Source organism: Lycorma delicatula, chromosome 13, assembly GCF_047948215.1.
Source record: "Lycorma delicatula isolate Av1 chromosome 13, ASM4794821v1, whole genome shotgun sequence".
Lineage (NCBI taxonomy): Eukaryota > Metazoa > Arthropoda > Insecta > Hemiptera > Fulgoridae > Lycorma > Lycorma delicatula.
Window position 1 is genome coordinate 2,286,257 of NC_134467.1, and position 22,440 is coordinate 2,308,696.

At 31.8% G+C, this 22,440-nt stretch overlaps 1 protein-coding gene across 1 annotated transcript in view; it reads left to right on the forward strand.

The window, feature by feature from the left end:
- Epac (Exchange protein directly activated by cAMP) overlaps positions 1 to 22,440 on the forward strand; it is a 75,622-nt gene that overhangs the window by 23,187 nt on the left and 29,995 nt on the right. The window contains exons 5-11 of the mRNA XM_075381661.1: positions 468 to 616; positions 3,576 to 3,720; positions 5,328 to 5,498; positions 6,609 to 6,797; positions 12,940 to 13,078; positions 17,393 to 17,615; positions 18,926 to 19,179. Coding sequence (XP_075237776.1) covers positions 468 to 616; positions 3,576 to 3,720; positions 5,328 to 5,498; positions 6,609 to 6,797; positions 12,940 to 13,078; positions 17,393 to 17,615; positions 18,926 to 19,179 — 1,270 coding nt within the window. The remainder of the gene's footprint in view (positions 1 to 467; positions 617 to 3,575; positions 3,721 to 5,327; positions 5,499 to 6,608; positions 6,798 to 12,939; positions 13,079 to 17,392; positions 17,616 to 18,925; positions 19,180 to 22,440) is intronic.

Here is a 22,440-nt window from a genome sequence, read left to right on the forward strand (position 1 = left end):
TGTTGTGCTGACCTAAAAATATAAATTTCACATCGACAGCGATCAAGATATTGTAAGTATTCCAAAACCTAATCATACAGTAGTACGTTAATTGTTATAAAAATACATTAAAAATACAGTTGAAATAATTAATTGAATAGCTGGAAGTTAAATATATACTTATTCTTATCAAGTATAGAAAAAATTATAATAACAAAAATTAACGCTAAACAAATAATACTTTGGATACACTGAACATTAAAGTACTGTATATTTGATATGCAAATAGAATGACTTAGAACCTACCGATCAAAAGGTAATCATAATTGAAAATTTTGCAAAAGAAAAATTTAGTATCTGAATTGAATTTATTACAGCAGGGAGAAAAGATATTGTAATTTGCATATTTGTTGTATTTAATGTTAACTCGATTACTGTAGTAATTTTTTTAATAAAATCTTTGTTATATTTTTATTTTTTTATTTTAGGAGTCACGATAGAACAGCAGAAGAATTAGAAACAATTTATGAAGAATTAATGCAGTTAAAACCTTTAGCTCATTTTTCAAATTCTGTTAAAAGAGAATTGGCTAGTGTTGTTGTGTTTGAAGCCCATAATAATAAAGCAGGAAGTATTTGTAAGTTATTTTTTTATTATTTTTTTTGTATTTCTTCTTTTTTGGTAAAAAAACAAAAACATAGTCAATTAGTGGATAAGTTTTAAATTATATAGCATAATTTTTTTAAATTATACAGCATACAAATTTCAGTAATTGCAGTTATCAGCTTGAGTTATAGTTTACGATTTTTAGTTTGGATATTTTATTTACCTCTTTACAGCTCTTCTTTTTTAGATAGCTTCAGGTACAGCTTGAATTAAGTCCAACATTTCTCTTTGTAATGGTTTTCCAACACTGAAATATCATGGTGGAAACACTACGATCTTCATCACTCAACACTCACAGTCTTCATCACTTACTGCCCTGAGGTTTGGCGGGAAGTAAATGCAGGAAGTGGACTTTAAGAGACATTAAATCCCATAACTCTGTATGAATCTATCAGTTTATCTACAATATTCTGGTAAATTTGTGATTTACAAACCTCCAGAAAATTTTCACAACTGTCTTTAAATGTGGGTCTGAGCAGTCAGCTCTAAGTTAGTTAACACAAGAGTTAAATATTTCATTTCTGCCTGGTTTCTTATTTGTGTGATGACAAAAATTTCTTCTTTAATTTTTGCTTCACTTATTTTTGGGAATTTCTCCCTTATGTACATGAAATCTTGAATGCCCTTCTTCATAACTTTAACAAAATTTTTTTATTAATCCTGGTTTGATATGAAGGGGCAGTAAAAATATTTTATCTGGTTCGACTAGAGGCTCATGAATAAAGCTTTTTTTACATGAGGAATTAAGTTTTTTCCATTGTTTTATGACATAATACTTATCTCTATCTTGGCTGTCTCATTTACAAATAAAACAACTGCATTTTGTATACCCTAACTGCACACCTAACAAAAGAGCTGTTAATTTTAAATTTTCACATACATTCCGATTATGCTTTTTACATGAATAATTTACTTTTTCAATATTTTTTATAATATCATATATTTCTTTTATATTAATTCCATAACAGATTGAAGAGAATGATATTTATTGCTGTTGTGAAGTGAAACTGCTTTTAAGACATACTTGGAGGAATTAACAAAAAGGCATCACTCCTGAGGTTCATGAACTCCCCCTAATTGCAGCATAAGCTCATCAATATTTGTACAGTAAACTAAATAATTTTCTTCGACAAAGCACTGAGAAAAAGTTTTTTGTTGGCTTCAATAGCCTGAGATTTTTATATTTTTTTAAACAAATACCAATCTTACAATCTTGATCGTAAAAGTTCAGCTTGATTTTTTCATAGCTTTAAATCTCTCATAGAGTCATTTAGATCACCTCGTAATATAAGACATTGTTCACTAGATTGTAATTTAAAGTTTGAATCATGATTGTTTTCTTCTATAATGTCCACTTCATCATCACTGTTTTCATGAAACAAGTTTTCAAGAAACCTCGGGAACCAGAATGGATACACCTCTGAGTTCAGATGGTAATGAAGTATAAAGTACAGTATGTAGACCTTTTAGAAACTTCAATCACATTAATTAAATATAAGTAACAACTTGTTAAGTGATCTTTTGTTCGGTTCATGCCAAACCATAGGAACTCCAATCGGCAAGACCTTTCTTGTACCTTTTAGCCATCCTCTTGAGCTGATTACAATAGTCAAGTTGCTGCATATTATATGAGGAGTATGTCGACATGATACGAGTTGTTTGTGTTACATATTAAGTCATTCTTTCATGGTTTTAACAACCGATTAATAGAATAAAAGATATACACTGAACACATGTAAAGTAATCGTATAAAATAAAAAAACATATATGTAAAATCATGTATCATATAATATCAACAAGATGTTTTTTAAAAAACATAGAGTGATAGAAAAATTCTGACTTTAGGCTTGTTTCAGCTTTAGAAAACAGATTGATATCATACATTACATGTTAAGAAATAAAAAATGTGTTATTACTGTTATTAAAAATCAATAATTTTATAAAACTATAGAGAGTACACTTTAGCAATTATACTGTACATCTGAAATAATAAAGGTAGAATAGAGTTAAATGACGATTTCATTTTTTGTATGTTACAAAATTCATTTCCATATTTCCTCGTACAACTTCAGTTCTTCTGTGATGAATTAATAAATTAATTCATCATTATAATAACAAAAAAATTGACCGAGTTATTTTCTTTTGGCCATAAAAAGAAACTTTATGAATCAAGGCATGTGTATATTTTTATCTTAATCAGCTTTGGCATTTTTCACATACTATAAAATTCACTTCTCATCCCCAAAAAAATACTACAACTGAAATTGGAGAGAGAACCTGAAGTTATTTTATGAAAAAATAAATAAAAACATGTAAACAAGATACAGTACATATGGGAATCAGTAAAAATAACATAAAATACTGTAAAAATGATGTTAAGTTAGCTGATCTCCAGTCACATACGTCCTGTGAAATGAACTGTCTCTTGCCAACTTAATAAACTATTGTAGTATGAATTCTTCTGAATTTAAAAGTAAAAAAATACAGTCTTTTTTACATCAAACTGTAGCATGATGTACAGAACAAAAATGAAATAAATATACATTGTCACTAAAAAATTCATGCAATCCAGCAAAATTGATTCATCAAGGGTGTACAAACTTGACTGCTCAGAGTGTAATAAATTTTATGTTGACAAACAGGATATACTTTTTCAAAACATTGCAAAAATATATAAAAGCAGTTCACTTTGCCTAAAGGTCGCAGTTATCATCTCAGTGAAATTTGCCAGATGTAGGTAAACATCAAAGTTATGAAATTTAATATACAAATGATGAAAGACAAGCTCAAAATTTACAAATGCAAAGAATTACATAAACACATTCTAAAAAAAATAATTTAAATCTTAACTCGCTCTTTGAACACAACAAAGCCTTTTGATATAAATTAACAGTATATGATTTTAATTTATTTGTTTATTTTTTTTTAAGTGTTTCAACAAGGAGATGAAGGTCGTTCATGGTACATAATACTTAAAGGATCTGTTGATGTCGTTACTCACAGTAAAGGGAATGTTGATATTATATCAGAAGGTGAAGATTTTGGAAAACTCGCATTAATAAATGACGCTCCAAGGTATATAGTTCATTTATTATTCTATATTCTATCATTAATTAGGTCACATTATTTTTCAGTTCTCTTGTACAAATTAAAAGTATTAATATTTCTTTGACATTCATTGTGTAAATATCAACATTTTGGGATTCCATAAGTCCTATACATTCTCAAAAAAATATCCTATTTATTTGCATATTTAAAAATCTTCCAAATTTCATTTAAATTATGCCTGTTTACCAAGATTGTTTAGTATTCAGTGTATTACGATTGATTTTTACTCAAGTTTCTGTAATTGTTTAAGTTATTTTCTTATAACACATTCTCATTTTTACAAACTTAAATTATTTGAACGTTTTTGTATTTTAGCTTTCACATATTATTTGGCCTTACAAAATATTTCCATTTTCTTTCTTAAGAGAAATTAGGTGATCTACTTTAATCTGATAAGCATTCCAGTAATTAAGCTTTTATACAGTGATTGTACTCTAAATTGACTGGGCACCGGTTGATCTGTAAGCGTGTCTTATACTAGATTATCATACTAAGGATATACTGGCTATAGAATAAACCTAGCGGGGTCAAAATTACATCCACTAAATAAAAAAAAAAAAGAAAGTAAGTGATGAAGAGTAAAGAAAAGAGAGATTGGAAAAAAGACAGTTCTCTGCGGATAGATGCAGAGAAACTATAACTTGATGCAAAATTCCCACCCAGCAGATGATTCAAGGTTCCTACATGTGGCTTACAAGTCCCAACAATACCTCAGAAGATCAGGACTTTTTTATGCAGGATGGAAGCTGCACCTTATTGATCAATGATTTTGTACTGACTGCAAGGTATGTCACAATAAAAATTATGTATCAGGTGGAATTCAAGAGCCGCTGAAGAACAGGTACACTGTTACTAAAGGGGAGCTTTGTCTTCCTCAAAAATTGTGTGGTAAGTAAAAATACCCAGTTTCACTCATTTGGAAACTCTCTATGATTAGAGTTTCTTTAAATAATTACATACTGAATGTAGTCAGTTTGACTGTGGGCATCTTCATTCTATTTTTAAGTTGAAACTTTAAAATTTCTTATTAAATAAATAAAACATAAACTTATTGTGAATTTAGGGATGTAAAAATTTACTGCATTGTTAACTATTTCATATTTAGCTCATAACATACAAGTTTATCACATAACATATAACAAAAATACTGTTTGAAGCCAAATTACATTTCAATGACACTGTCTCATCACTTTATTTCTTCTCCACCGTACTTTTGTGGGATTCTAATTAACATAATCTGGCTAGGTAATCCCGGGATATAACAAGCTACAGGTACACTCGCTAAACAAATAAGGGATCCAGAAAATAATTTCCCTTAATTCAACAAAGCTGAATCTTCAGACTTTGCAGAACATCACACAAATTAATCAGTCAAGATGTAAATTTTATATATTTAAAAATATTATCAAAAACAGTTTTCAAAAAGTATGTTGTAAATAATTTTACATTTACATTATATTTTTATAAATTAATGTTTAGAAAATATTATATAAGTGTTATATATATATAATATTTTTAATTAAAATATTTGAAAATATTAATATTGCTACTATTGTTTTGGTTTTTTTTTTCAGGGCAGCAACAATAATACTAAGGGAAGATATTTGTCATTTTTTAAGAGTTGATAAAGATAATTTTAATAGAATAATGAGGGATGTTGAAGCAAATACAGTTACCTTTAAAGAACACGGTAAAGATGTTCTTGTATTAGAAAGAATTACTGGTAACAATTTATCACAACCTAAGTGAGTAAATGATGAATCTATTTTATAAATTTTCTTATGCTTTGTGTGTGTGTGTGTGTGTGTGTACACAGATAAAGATTTCTAGTGATAATTTTTCCTGTAAAGTGAATAATTTCTTTATATTGTATAAACAAATAAATATTTTCTTGATTTTAATTTTTGAAGATGAATTTTTGTTACCTCTTGGTAATCTCAGCTACTACTGTTCAGACACTTTGAACATGTGTTATTATCACCAACTTTCATTCTCTATTGCAATCAAATAAAGAATCTTTTATTTATACTAATAATTATGTGTACTAATAGTTATATTAGAGACTTCCTACTAATAGTTATATTAGTAGGATGTCTCTAGAATAATGTGCACAGTCATGAGTTTAATTATCCGACTCAAAGGAATACTGCACATAACATCTTTCGCTAATATTTTGCAATTTCATTCTCAGTCTTATAATAATCTTCTTGAATCGCTTTGTCAAAGTTTACCTCCTTGTTATGAACAAAGTTGTACTTGTAGCCCTGCCTTCATCTTCAGTTGTTTCCTTATCATTCCATTTATTACTGCTTTTAAAAATGCGAATGTACGGACATTCGCTTCATCAATTGCATGGTCTAAAATGCACTTTTCCCGAGTTTAAAATGGAATTTGAAGTTTGTTCTCTGTTCCACAGCGATAAGATGACTGTGGTTTCCTATTATTTACATGGCACAACATCTTTCCTAGTACTATAATCAACAGTGAGAGAGCAGTGCAATGTTACCAAATAACTGATCAAGGATAATAGCTCAACAGGTTGCCGGTATAGCAACGCGAGCAACCAAGAAATCTAGTCAGCAGACTAGACTCCTTTTGCGTCTCAGCAAATATAAAATTTTTATAATTATTTAATCGTTGAATTGTGTATAACTTCCGTACTGACTAACCTTAATCATGAAACCCTTAAAGTTATAAAAGAATTAAATGAATCTGAAATTTATTGAGATTTGCAATAATGTATTTACATATTTGCAAACAAACAATCCTTATCGACCAATCTAGACATATTCATTGTTTAAGTAATTTGATTTGTTTTTAATATAGATGTTTCTTTTATGTTTGTGATATTACAGGCTGTGTAGATTTTTGGTTGTAGCCGGTACACCTCAGAAAATGTTGGAGCATTTGTTAGAAACAAGAGTGATGATTGGTTCAGCTAGTAGTGGACGAGAACCAATAAATGATCCATGTTTAGATGATTTCTTTTTAACGCACATCGTTTATATGCCGACAAGACAGCTTGTCACTGAACTAAATAAACAATATCCTTTTTATATCAATTAGATTATAACGATGGAAACTCATTGTCAGTTGATCCAGAACCTTACTCTTACTATATGAATAAGTAAAAAATTAGACAAGAGCCAGTTACTTTCCTTCTGTGCAAACAAAACTATATATTTAAATTTTGGCTAGTATTATTTAGAGTTTGTGAATCTTTTCCTGTTTGTTTAAGGGAGGCTTGTTTTTTTCAAATAATTCCTTAACCCAATTTACAGTAACTTTAAAATTTTGGTCACTATTTAAGCATCTTTTAGTATTTAAGCCATGCGAATTTATGTTTTTAATTATATTTAATATCTTTCATGTGTTTCTTCCTTAAAAGATTTATTTATTTTAAAATATAGTATAATTTTTTCTTTATGTTTCCTACACCATACTAATCAGTATACAATGGAATTTGAAACTTATACTTTTCCAAGAAGTTGCAGTTGAATTTTTATTCTTTAATTATTTTACTTGTTTTGTAATAATTTATAAGCGATATGTTAGAATAATTGACAATGAAAATCTTTAGAATAAAAAATGTTAAAAAAAAATTGTTTTTTTCTTAAACAGTCTAGTTTTCAAGTCAACTAATATCAAGTATCAAATAAAACTCAGATCGATTTATATAATAAAATTAAAGTCGACTCTACGAAGTAAAAACTGAAAACAATTATCCTAAGAATGAAAATTTGTGAATAAAATACACTATAAATAAGATATTAATATCATCTCAGTTATTTTCTTTAATAAACAGATAAGATTAAAATTAGAAAATAATTTTCAGCTGAAGAAGGAAGGCCCTTTGAGCCTTCATAAAGTAGTGTGTCATGAAGGAGTATGATAAAAAGACAAAGTCATTGTCCACAATAATGATATTTTTGCTGGTTTAGATATATTTTTTAAAAACAATAAAATACATTTATTTTTTAATCATTGTTTAGATAAAACTATAGAATTTTAAAAACTGAATATTCATTCGATCTTAGCCTATAATTAATTCATTTAGTTAATTTTTTTAACCGACTGTATTAAGTAACTGAGTGACTCTTAACTATATTATGTATTTAAAATTTATGAATTTTAATTAATTTCAAAAAGGAGGAGTTTCTAGTTCGTACCAAATGTAACTGTAACGTTTTACTGAATGCACCAACTTTACTAATTTTTTTTAATCGATAGATGATGACTCCCCAGCGGTCCCGTTTTATTGCTGAATCATATTAGGCTGATAGAAAGAAAGTAGTGGTTAAAAAATTCTTTACTGCCATATAGCGCACATACTTGCTCTTGTTTTACATATTATCTACAGACATTAAAACATTGTGTAAGGAACAAGAATCTTTGTGATATACCAGATGGCTGACTTCTTAACTTTATTTTATAATTGAGATAATTGGATGTGATTTGCAGCATTCTTCCTTGTATCAAGGGCTACTTCGGTGATCTATCTCACTCTTTTTCATTTTTCGGTGGCATGTGATGGGGCCAACTCAAAAATTTTCAAATGAAACCAATGGTCAGTCGATATATCATTTTAAAGAGCTTGGTGATACAAGAAAAATTATACAATTAAAACTACATTCTGATTGCCCGATAAAAAATGTGGCCAAAAATATGTTTGTTTCAGATAGCTAGAAATACGTTTGTATGCTCTCCTTTAATTTCATTGTTATTTGAAGTATCCTGATTCTCTCTTGGGAAATCTTCTCTGATAAGAGAGGCTAACACAGTAAGCTACAATTTAGAGTTTAGAGCATTCCTCCTTCAGGAGTACAGGGACCATAAGTAGCTCAAAAAATTTTAAACAGGATACACTCATGTGATAGTTGTTGGGTAAAGTTAACAAAAAACACACGGCTAGTATTTGCCAAAAGAAATTGGACTTTATTGAAAGTGTAACAAATGAACTTATGTTATAATCATAACCTTAAAACATAAAAGGAAATTATGAAATTAACATAACTTAATAATACAAATGAATAATGATGTTAAATGCAAAAATACATGAATAAACATTTTTTAAATACACAATGTAACAGAGCCTGAAAATAAGAGAACATAAAACACCTTAATTTCAAATTAGATACTTAACACAACATCAATAGAAAGTGGAACTGGAAAACAGTTGCACTACTAACATATACTGTACTATGAAGATTAGCAATGAACAGATTTCATTTGCTTAGAAAACATTAATTATAATATAATCACATTAAAATAAGTAATAATATAAATGGAGTTTATTTTGATAGATAAGCATTCTTGAAAATACAAAAATCACAAAGTCCTAAAACATGCCAGCACATCAGGAGTAATTTGCTTTAGGTTAATTTACGAGAAGTATGATGAATACAGTGCATAAGTAGCAAAGAATTAATCTCGGCGATCAACAAGTTGCAGAAATAAATTATAGAGTTAATTACAATAACAAATCGTAATAATTAAACATGTAAAATAGGTAAGCCACCTATCATGAATGCATTTAAGTGAATAAATGGTTTTCTTTTAACTAAACTTGAAATCGTAAGGCATAAGGTATGATGAACTGAATGTTCCACAAATTTCAATGATAAAATCACTGTTTAACGTAATAAACTTGCCTGTTGCACACAAATAATACCAAGAGACGAACTCGTGAATGCAGATACATGAATACATACAGTAATCCTGGGCGTAGTCCGCACTGGTGTATCAGGAGTACAGAGGTGTGATGTGGTTTAGTGGTAGAATAATGCGTAGAATCTCAGATGTGTAGTGACGAGTTTGGAGATTCTGCTTGGATGAGAATATTATCGCCAAGTTTGTAGGAGAATATGGCCATAGGCGACTGCACTGGAGAAATGTTGGATCTACTCTGCCGAAAAGATGGCGAAAGAAAAAAGGGGGAAACCAGATCCAGGTAGTAGACAGGAGAGAGTGTGTGTAAAAGACAAGAGATGTGTACATGTAGTAGTTTGGGAACGAGGGAATAACGGGTGTATGAAAAGGGTAGTCAAAAATAATTCGATAAGAAGAATGGACGCGGTCACTATGGATGACGGAGGGAGTGTCGAACACGAGAACAAATAATAAAACAGGTATAAATGACAAGCCCAAAAATACGAAACAAAGTGAAATTTAACATTCCTGTAACAAAACAACAGGACCCATCTCTAGCTTGGAATTCATTGAAAATAACGGAAACTTTACGCTAAACGGCGTAAACAATAGTGGTTTGAAGGTCTTTGCAAGACAACCAAAATAGTATCAAAAAATTAAATTCCGACTATTTAAACGAAAACGGTGACCACAGATGCCTTACATTAGTTAAAGATAGAACAAATTAATTAAGATTCTTCAAATAATTTTTTTAAATTTTACAGTCTACAAAAAAAATCTAGAATAAATATTTTAAAAGAATTGTAATGAAAAGGAAAAAGTAATTTTTCCACTAAGCCTATCAATTCAATCTTCTAATTTTATTCTTTGAAGTCAGCATAATATTTTAAATGAATAACAATAATATTGTTGGAGATACCACATATATGCCTAATTTAAAATCGGAGGACGACAACGGTAGCAGCTCAGATGTTAGTTGGAGCACAGTATACGTACGCACTGGTAGAAGCGTCACTCCCGCCGCGCAGATGACCACGCAGTTCTCCCACCACAGCGGCCCGACCACTCTCAGGCTCCAATAAAAGCGCGTGCTCGAGAGTGAATTTTTAATTCATCGTCGACCACCACCTGGAGAAGACCAAGAAGAAGTTCCCTCAACGTGGGACCTCCACGGATGCCAACATCCTTGCCGGAGCAGCAGGCCTAGCCGGCCCACTGAGGGAACCGCTGAACGCGGACGCTACCTTCCTGCTCCAACTCGCCGGGCTTCAATCGCCCTGGCTGGCGGACTCAACAGCAAGAGCAGGTCCAGCGTGCGATCCGCTCGGGGAGAACCCCCTCGGCGAAAGACAACCGACGCCGACCCGACACTGCGGGACTCTGGGGGCCACCACTGCCACGCTGTAGTGAGCACCCAACTGCCGCTGAGGGGAAGCCCGGTCTGATTTCAATGGACTAGCCGCAACAGCCCGACTACAGCCAAGTCGACTTCGCCGGAGACCATCTTTCGGACACAACAGCTGTTCTCAGAGCTAACGACAAAAACGGCCCTTTTCAGGGCTACCGTCGAAGCCATTCGACGACAACAACAGCGCTTCTCAGGGCTACTACAAGGATACCACGTGCCGTCGAAGCCATTCGGCAAACGTGGGGCGAAGATCGTCTGGACGAGAAGACTGGACATAGCCACGCCTCGCCGATTACATGTTAGCCGACATACCAACACACAAATCGCCCAAAAACATTGACTACCTGGTTGCGGGAATCGTGCAGCATTTCCGCCGGTGATAACGGCAACCTTCAGCGGCCTACCACATGAGGACCCAGAACTGTTCCTCTTTCGTCTACAAACTCAGCTACAAGAACAGAGAGTCCCTGATGAGCAATGAGCCGAGTATGCCGAAGGGAAGCTGAAAGGAGAGGCTCTGACCTGGACCAGGCATTACAAAGACCTACAACTCGATTGGTCCGAGTTCACCGACCGATTTCGGTCGGTGAACTCGCTCGCAGACTACTGCCAAGCTCTGGTTTCAACTTTACGGAAAAACGCAAGTAGCTAATGAGTCGGCAGAGCTTTTCCTTTTCCAAAAGAGGAAACTCATTCACCGACTAGCTCCCGGTGGTGGAGTTCCCATCCTACCAATAATGCTGGAGCAGCTCACACCCCAAATTCGACTATCGCTGCGAGCGGCAACTATCCATGATATTGATGACCTGCTGCATCTGCCCATCATCATTGAAGCAGAAACAGGAGATTCAAGGTACAATGTTGAAGAGTACTCACAAAATCCGCGTTAGTTCTGAGCGGAGCTCGCTGGATAGAGTAGGTGACCTTCAACTGGATACTTCCATGGCTAGAATAAATGACAAGGCAACTCGACGTAGAAGCAACTTGGCTCCGTGGTGTCATTACTGCCCGGAGCGTCATTTCCACAGGGACTGCCCAATAAGGAAGTCGCAGCAGAGAAATGACTAAGGGTCCTGGCTATGGAGCCAACCGGGGTCCTCAATCAACTAGGCTCAGACATCCCTAGAATCACCGTCGAAGTAGCAGGATGACTCACGAAAGCGGCCAACTTCAACTTTGGAAGACTGAGCTGTTACTGTGGCAAGCCAATTCCAACACAGACGCCAAGATAGATCTGGCATTCAATTCTACTTCCTACCTTACCACAAAAAGTTCATTATTCTGTAAAAACATTATTCTGGTGTGTCGTTAAATGTGCGATGTTAAAACAGTAAACATACACAGAAACAGCAAACCGTACACAGATTAACTCAACTTCAAAACGCACGTAAGCTACCGCCAAAGTAATCCTTTTTCGCTCGAATAAAGTATTTTAGAAAAACACAATTACAAAGAACGAAACTATACTGTACTGAAATATGAAAAGTTTGTAACTGATAACAGTAGACGAGAATAGTAATATTACTCAAGCAGTAGTGCTGCTAGTAGTAACAGCCACTATCGGCTGCTTTTGTTAAGGTGACACTTTTTTTTTCTGTTTAACCTCCGGGATTCACTGTCAGGTATTACTTCAGATGATGAATGAGGATGATATGTATGAGAGTAAGTGAAGTGTAGTCTTGCACAGTCTCAGGTCGACCATTTCAGAGGTGTGTGGTTAATTGAAACCCAACCACCAAAGAACACCAGTATCCATGATATAGTATTCAAATATAAAAGTAACTGACTTTACTAGGATTTGAAGTTGGAACTCTCGACTACCAAATCAGCTGATTTGCGAAGACGCGTTCACCTCTAGACCAACCTGGTGGGTCTAAGGTGACACTTAAATAATTGTAATTCAACCCAGCTTAGCTCAGTTTTAAGTCGCTTACCCCTAAGTATATTATAATACTTGCTTGGTAACTGATATCACTGAATTTTCTAATGGTGGATGACTAAAAGAAGAGTGCGCGTGTGTGTGTGTCATTTATGTATAATAATAGATATGTGTTCTTTAAAATACAGTTAATAAATAATATTGTTTCTACACAAATGTTTAATGGATAAAATTTCTTAACACTTGTTACCTACCATGTTGAACGTACCAAACATGATCAAGAATATATTTTATCATCGAAAAGGAGAGTTATACAGTTTGTGTATAGATGGGTTCTAACTGTAAGGCATCCTGTATTCGACGATGCACACACTCAGAATTTCTTAGAGGTCAGTATTTATTATAATGTTTTTATTTTTTCTATTTTAGATCATAAATTATCATACAAATTTCAAAAGATTTACATATGTAGTATTCCTATGTAAAATCAATCTTTTAAATACTACAGCTGTGTCGTATCAAAGTTTAAATATAGCTAATCAGTATAGTAAAAAAATTGCTCAACATTACTTTTTGTCGCAATCTGATTACATACACAAATAAGAATATCCATGAATGTGCATGTTTCATATATTTTATTGGTACCGATATTTCCTTAAAAATAAAACTAAACTGTCGAATCGATCTGTATGATTCTTTTAGCGATGTTCAAGTATTAATTCAACTTACAAAATCAATTCATTCCTGTCATTAGATGAGAAGTAACAGAACATGCCAAATGTTTCAGTATCATTCTTCATGTAAGAATATTTTAAATGTCTGACCAAGTTATGTTTTGTATCGACGTTATTATAATTTTATAATAATTATAATTATTTAATTATAATTATAATTATTATTTAATTATAATTCAATAAAGGTCGTTCAGAAAATTCTCAGCTTGTCACAGGAATGGCGCAGTAAGAGCGAATGACTATAATAGTGGTCAAGTATGATGGTTTAAATGGCATTTTACGAAGATTCAGACGCGTGTGATTAGTCGCTTGTTTGTAGCGATGAATAAAGCAAACAAATTTTGTAATTTTCTGAAAAAATGGATAAAATCAAAGTTCAAGCTGTTATAAATTATTTTTTGTAAAAGGTCTAACCCTGACGCACAAAAAACTTAGATTCAACTGTAAAGGATTCGTTTGCTTCGTTTTCTATGGTGAAGGAAAGTGAAAACATTTCCATCTACAAAAAAAATCACGACCATCACAATATTTTGGGATTCTTGTAGTGTCGTGCTCATAGACTGTTTGGATAAAAGCAAATCTATCACCGGGGAGAAATTGGCTTCACTGGTGGACTGATTGAACGGTGCTGTTCATGCTAATCCATATCTTAGAAGTAAAATAGTGATTTTTCACATGATAATGCATTGCACTAATGTCTCGCATTATTGCTACAAAATTCTAACAACCTACCCTTCAAAATGCTTTCATATGCACCGAGGAAGTAATCTCTGGGAGCAGAGATTACTTCCTCTTCCCAAACTTAAAAGTGACTCGCTGAACAAAGATACACTTCAAATGATGAGATCAAAGTAGAGAACACCGCTTATTTTGCAGGGTTGCAGAAATCTTATCATAGTGAGGATATCAAAAATGCCAGAGAGTCAGTCTAATTGTATTGAATTTCAAGGTAAATACATTAAGAAATAAAAAATTAGATTTCTGAAAAATCTTCCTTTTTCTTTGTTACGCCGAGAACTTTCTGAACACCCCTCCTAGTTTGATCACCTTCGGTAAAATATAAGCCATAATAGTATATCAGATCATAAAGTGTGGATGAAATACTGAAACTCATCAATAAAATTTTACAATATAAATGTTATAGTTATATCCTGCAACAGTCTTTGATATCTTCCATTCAGTTTTTCCTATTCGTTATGTAATTAATAATGCATACTGGAAATAATCTCCACACAATTAAATATTGAAGATTTACGAGTATACTGCTAGTAACAAAGTAGTTAAAATCAGATTATTGAGGATGTTTGGAAATATATTGAAAAGAATGACAGTATGGTTATACGTGACAGTATGGTGACAGTATTGAATACGGTGGTTGTAAGAAACTGCCAATAGGAAGTCCAAAATTAAGATGGCTGAATCAAATTCAAAAAGATTTTTAAGAAAATTGGAGCAGGGGAAATAATAACATAAGACTAAGTCTTGGCATAAGTCTGAGGTGAAAAATGCTTATTGGTGAGCCCAAAAAACTCTATAGGTTTAAATGGTCATACTAAGTAAATAATTAAGTAATTTTCTAGTAAGTGAAACAACAGATGTAGAAAAATAAATTTATTGACATATGAAAAAATCCCTAAAAATTAGTATAGTTCTAGAATTACATTTATACATTGCATTTATACAAATCACAGCCATAGTTCCACTATATCAATCTTCCACTTTTCCTAGAAGAGTTCTCATTAGTTTTTATAAATTATGTCCATTATTAACCAATATTTTAAGTTTAAAGAGGATATACAATTAATATATGTACAAGGTCTGCAAATAAAGTAGAGACCAATTTTTTTTGGCAGCCTAAGTGGCAACACTGTAAAGTTACTAGTAAACATATGGTTGGTTATATGAGCAGCTGATTTATATTAGATATTAATATTTTTAGTCTGTTGTTGCCACGTGAGACGTAAACAAATTTTTCGTGAAACGATTTTTTGTTGTGCGTTACAAAAATGAGTGATACTGATTATGAACAATGTTGTGCAATCAAGTTTTGTGTTAAAACTCAGTGAGAATGCTACTGAAACGTTTTCAAAACTGAAAAGAGGGTATGGAGATGACGCCTGTTACAGCCCAAGTTTTTAGGTGGTTTAAAGCATTTTCATATGGCCGGGAAACAGTTGTAGGCGATCCACACTCTTGAAGACCGTTAATGTCAAAAAAGTAAAAATGAGCAAATCAAAACCGTGCTAATTTGTTTCTTCGATAGTAATGGCATTGCCCGTCCATAAGGAGTTTTTGCCTACAGGACAGACTGTAAATCAATATGTTTACCGAAAAATTCTTGAAAGACTGCGGAAAAGAGTTGCCATGAGACCAGTCATCAAAGAGAACCAGATGCTGCATTATGACAATGCACCTTGTTACATTGCACTCTCAATTAATGAGTTTTTGGCAAAAAAAAACATTCCTGTAGTTCTTCAACCACCTTATTCACCTGACTTGAGTCCCTGCGACTTTTTCCTGCACCCAACTTTAAAAAAACACCTCAAAGGACACCATTTTGGAACAGTAGAAAACATTTAAAAAAATGTATCGACCATCTGAAGGATATTCCAGTTTCTGAGATCAAATACTGTTATGAAGAATGGGAAAACCATTTGAAGCGTTGCGTGGCTTCCCAAGGGAACTATTTCAAAGGTGATAAAATCCATGTATTGTAAATCCATGGATTGTAAATAAAACATTTTCTGAACCAGTCTCATTACTTTATTTACAGACCTCCTACATATAACCTTCCCTTTATATTGTCACGTGTTCGACCGGGATACTGAAAGACTAACAAACTACTGATTTCTTAAAAATACAATTTATAACTCCAAAAACCTTGAAAATAAATAATAATAATGACAATACGAAATTAGAAACTAATACTGCATTAACAAAACAAAATAACACTAGGAAAGTCTAAAGTTCATACCATTTACTTTCTGCAAATATTATTTACTTTTACTGTTATAAAAGAACTTCCCTACACTTTATGAATGAATAATGCTGACACTCTCACTACTATTTACAAATAACTCACCGAACAATTTCTTGTATTCATCTACTATCCTTATTGGAATTCTCATGACGTACTTTTCACTCGTTACCATATGCTTACTAATGTCGATATTATCACGAATGCGCTGAACACGAACACGACCTTGCCAAACTACTCCCTGACTGCTGGTCCCCGGTCGTATTTATACTTCTTGGCCTGCAGAACCAGTACCCGATTCTTCCATTTTATTGTTGAAGCATAATAATTTTAATTGTTAGAGCGAGTCCATAAGTTTCTGAAGCGAAGAATCTTAACGCAGGCTTCGGGATGGGGAGTCAACTGAGAAAAAATGAGTGTCACATGCCAGCTGATTCCCTACTATGCCTACCGCTTGTGATGGAATGTAGCTGACCATATAGTACAGAAAACAAGTATTCCAACTTATAATAATGATTAAAATTCAATGTTAAGTTTAAAATTTCTATGTTTTATGTGAATAGATATTTTTTATAATGTATATTTCATAGTTAGTTCATATTTCTTTATTAATTAAAAATTTTATCATTTGTGTATAGTGCATGTATGTTATTTTTCACCATTAACAATCCATATAATTGCATTAGAAGCTCCGCTTCCATTGTGTGTCCATGCACTGATGCACTCATTTTAATTTTTTCTATAAGTTCTTATTCTGGTCTGGTAACCCTTCTGGTCAAATAGGAGCTTTTGGAAGACCCATTGTCTGTATTATAAAAAATAAATTGTTAATAGGTCTGTTATTCTAAGAGAAAAGAATTCCTTTCAGTTCCTTCTAGATTCTTCTTTTCATTATATTTTCTCTTTCTTTTCTCGTAATTGGAAGAAATCCATTACCCTGGTCTCCTGTTACACTATATATATATATAAAATATTTGTTCATTATTTTTAAGGAACTGGCAAGTGAAGTTGAATCAGATTGCCTGGAATGGAATAGTCTATACGAAGAAGCAAATTTAATGCATCATGTTACATCAAGATTACGTAGACATCAAGAAGACAAAAATGCAACTGCTGGACAAAAATGGAAATTACCTCCTTGTGGACAGCCGATTAGTTTGTTTGCTGCACCACCCAATGGTAGACCTAGAACTGTCATCCGACCAGCCGATGATGGTATATTTTTTTATCTACATTTGTTTTTCTTCAAACAGTAAAAGAAAAATTTGTCAAAAATCATTAATTATGTACGACTAAATTTTTAATGATGAATTTTTTAGAATTATAAAAGTTTGTTTATACACTTTCTTTTGCAAGTTTTAGTTACAAACAAAACGATTCCACCATCTCTCCTATGGGTTTAAACAAATTTATGAATATCTGATGCTGATAAGGATATAATTGTATAATATACTGCACATCAGGATTTGTATAGCTGTGCTATCATGTGGATGAAAAATTAACTGTTACAAATGTGGAAAACTTTTATTGGAGGAATATTACAAAATATGTTAATGAAGAAAAGTCATTGTAATCCACAATAATGAATAAAAATCTTATGTGGACACCGCATGACTTCCTTGTATGTCTATTAAATTACATACACCCTTTTTTTTTAAATGAAAAGTATATAAAAATTTATTTCATTAATAACTTCTGATATGTTTATATATATATATATATATATTTTTTTATTATTGAATTATTATTTATCTTACAAGATTTTTTACAATTAGATTAGAGGTTAATAATATTAATAAATCAATATATTTAAATTTAAAAAAAAGTAGATGAAGTTTGATTTGAACCTATGTGCCTTCCCCTTGTAAGATCCAAATATTTCATTAATTAAAGTTTCATTTGGCTATAACTCTGGAACCAGTGAAAATAAATACTGCTTATGATATATTGTTGAAAAACACTCAATGATGACTTATTACTGCAGTTAAGGAAAAGCCCAAAATCCAATTATTTTTTTTTAATTTTGGGCTTTTTTGGACACTTTTGGTCCAATTGTAATCAAAAAGGGAGGTGCATAACTAGATGTTACAACAGTCCTAAATCCAAAATTTCAACATACTATGGCTAATGTTTTTGAGTTATGAAAGATACATACGTACGTACATACAGACATGCTGAAACTAGTCAGAATGGATTAAGGGATGGTCAAAATGGATGTCAAAATGGATTACAATACTTCTTTTACTTCATACAAGGAAGTAAAAATGATAATCATGTGCAATAATAGAGAGATAAGTATATGAAAATTGGCAAAGAAAAATAACAATTTTTAAATCACTAATTCACTTTAATAATTGTAATTTATTTGAATATATATACACATTATTTAAGTACAAATTAAACAAAGATGCTAGAAACTCATATTTGTTTAATTAATAATCAATTTAGTAACTTATCAGTATAATAATATTATTTTTTACCATTGATCATTTACATTTATTTGTATTTCTGTTTTTTTGTTGCAGTTATATTTAGAGTTTATTGTGCTGATCATACATATTGCACGTTAAGATTTCCTGTATCAGCAACTGCTGAAACAATTAAAATAAATGCTGCTGATAAACTCGGTTTAAAATACCCACGTGAAGAACTAGTATTAGTCGAATTAAAATCTACTGGTGAACGTATTACATTTCGTGATTCAGAAGTTGGTATCCCTACTGCATTAAGTATAAATGGAAGACTATTTGTATCTCCTCGTGATCACCTCGATGCATTGGTTTGTTTTAATGAATGAGCATTTTGATTAATTACTTAATGAATTAAATTGCAAAGAAAATCATACCAACTTTAATAAGAATTTATTAATTTGTTAATTAAATTTCATAGAATTTTGTTAATATTGTTTAAGTTTTTGTTTTTTTAATATTTTTATTTATTGTTGCATCAACAAAAAAAAAGCCGTTAGTGACTTATTATTGCAATGTAATTACACCAATAAACAAACCCCCACCGGGTTGGTCTAGTGGTGAACACATCATCGCAAATCAGCTGATTTCAAACTTAATCTAAGGTTCAAATCCTAATGAAAGCAGTTACTTCTATACAGATTTTAATACCAAATCGTGGATACCACTGTTCTTTGGTGGTTGGGTTTATTAATTAACCACATATCTTAGGAATGGTCGACCTGAGACTGTACAAGACTACCCTTCATTTACATTCATACATATCATACTCATTCATCCTCTGAAGTACCTTATGGTGGTTCCAGAAGACAGTTAAAGAAAAGGATATACCAGTAAACAGTAGTCTTGAACAAACTCAGGTCAACTATTCCTAAGACGTGTGGTTAATTGAAACCCAACCACTAAAGAACACCAGTATCCACAATCTAGTACTCAAATCCAAATAAAAGCAACTACCTTTATTAGAATTTTAACGTGAGATTAAGAAATCTTTTTTTTTATAATATTGGTTTTATCATCAGTCAGTTGACTGATTTGATCTATTTTCCAATCATTTCTGCTTTTGTCAATCTTCTATTTTTTAAATATTTTTATATCTACATCCTCAATTTTAATCTCTTTTATATATTCCAATCTTTCTTTTCATTATCGTTTTCACCTCTTGTTGTCATTTAAAAGTTTTTGAAGCCTGGTATCATAATTACATCGTGGGTGTCAATTAATTCAGCTATTAGTTTTCCAAACCTAATGTTTTGTTTTGTCAATCAGGTGAAATTTTGATTAATTAAATACAAAATTACTTCATTTCTAACAACATATTTTATACTTAAGGTAATGGATTACCTACGGGTACATCTTCCACTGGCATATTAGTTTAAATGCTTTTATAAAGCATTAAAAACAAATACAAATTATGATAAACACTCATACAAAATAATCTTTTGGCACAACGGAGGTAAAAGGTTCCTTTGCGATAGGAACACTGGATGACTATGCAAACCATTCATGCATGTACCAACAACTTTTTCAGATATAGAAGCCTCACCATCGAATACAACAAAGCAACCTTACAATCACAAACAGATATCAACAAAAACATATATTTAAAAACTACAGAAAAACTACCAAAATTGACACACATAATTCAACTATTCTAAACATTCTGTAGAACAAACAAAAACTTGCAGCATTTAAAACCTTCTTAACAGACTATGTAACATTCCATTTTCACAAAAAAGATTACCAGATGAATTACAGGAGAATATATTTAGTTAATAGGCGAATTATGACTAGGAATTACATCAGTTAATTGGCAAACAACTACAACAAATCCATAATACATAATTAATCGCACTGGAAAAATTGACTAAAATAAAAAGCAGGCGACAACATCTTATGCACAATTATGAATAAAATAAAGTACACAAATCAGACAAAAACTTACAAACTTTCTTTATTTCAGATCTAAAAGTCATTCATACTCGGACATCATCTACCAAAAAAAACTTTCATATTAACAATAAAGAACACAAATAAAAAAATCTTGAGAGACTAAAAATCCACACGTACACACAAAATCAATATTCCAAACAAATAACACAATATGAATCATGCATACTCTTTGAACATACAGATATATATCATAAACAACAAAATTCTTTTAATACCTAACCCAGAAACCATCACCATATCTAACAACATTGAGTGCTTCGGTGCTAATTTTAGAAGAAACTTGATTTAAAGTAAAAGCTTGTTCAGGTTAAGATATCTTTTATCTTAATAAGAAACTTATTTTTGTAAAACTTATTTTACAAATGTCACCTTAATATAAATTATACAGTAGTCAATATAAAAACTGGTTTATACTATTTAAGTAATCCTGAAGCCTTCTTATGTAGTCCAACAGTTTCATCCTTCTTTTTACAAGATTCTGTCATAAATATCTCTCTTCTTCAATTTATCCTAAAACCTTTTCATTTTATCAAACTTTATTGATCACCCTAATTTTAAACATTTCTCCTGTAACACCATTTTTCAAAATCCATGAATTTGTTTTGTTTCTTATTCTTAATTTCCATACTCTTTGAACATACAGATATATATCATAAACAACAAAATTCTTTTAATACCTAACCCAGAAACCATCACCATATCTAACAACATTGAGTGCTTCGGTGCTAATTTTAGAAGAAACTTGATTTAAAGTAAAAGCTTGTTCAGGTTAAGATATCTTTTATCTTAATAAGAAACTTATTTTTGTAAAACTTATTTTACAAATGTCACCTTAATATAAATTATACAGTAGTCAATATAAAAACTGGTTTATACTATTTAAGTAATCCTGAAGCCTTCTTATGTAGTCCAACAGTTTCATCCTTCTTTTTACAAGATTCTGTCATAAATATCTCTCTTCTTCAATTTATCTTAAAACCTTTTCATTTTATCAAACTTTATTGATCACCCTAATTTTAAACATTTCTCCTGTAACACCATTTTTCAAAATCCATGAATTTGTTTTGTTTCTTATTCTTAATTTCCACATTTCATTACCATAGAGTACTTACTCTGTACACTACACTCATACTAGAAAATGTCCTTTCAAAATGAAAGCTCCATACATTTGCAAGTCTGTTTTTATATATTTTTTACTTACTATCTTTTTTCTTAAGGATTTCATAATTTTTGTATTACAAACAAAATTCTGCACTTTTGGTATATTATATTCCCCTTTCCTTTTTTCCTGTTTAGTCTCCGGTAACTACTGTTTAGATAATATACATGTCAGAGGATGAATGAGGATGATATGTATGAGTGTGAATGAAGTGCAGTCTTGTACATTCTCAGTTCGACCATACCTGAGATGTGTGGTTAATTGAAACCCAACCACCAAAGAACACCAGAATCCACGATCTAGTATTCAAGTCGGTGTAAAAATAGCTGGCTTTACGCCAGCTATGGACTTGAACGCTGGAACTCTCGACTTCCAAATCAGCTGATTTGGGAAGACGCGTTCACCACTAGACCAACCCGGTGGGTTATATTATATTCCCCTAGATTAATATTTCATTCCT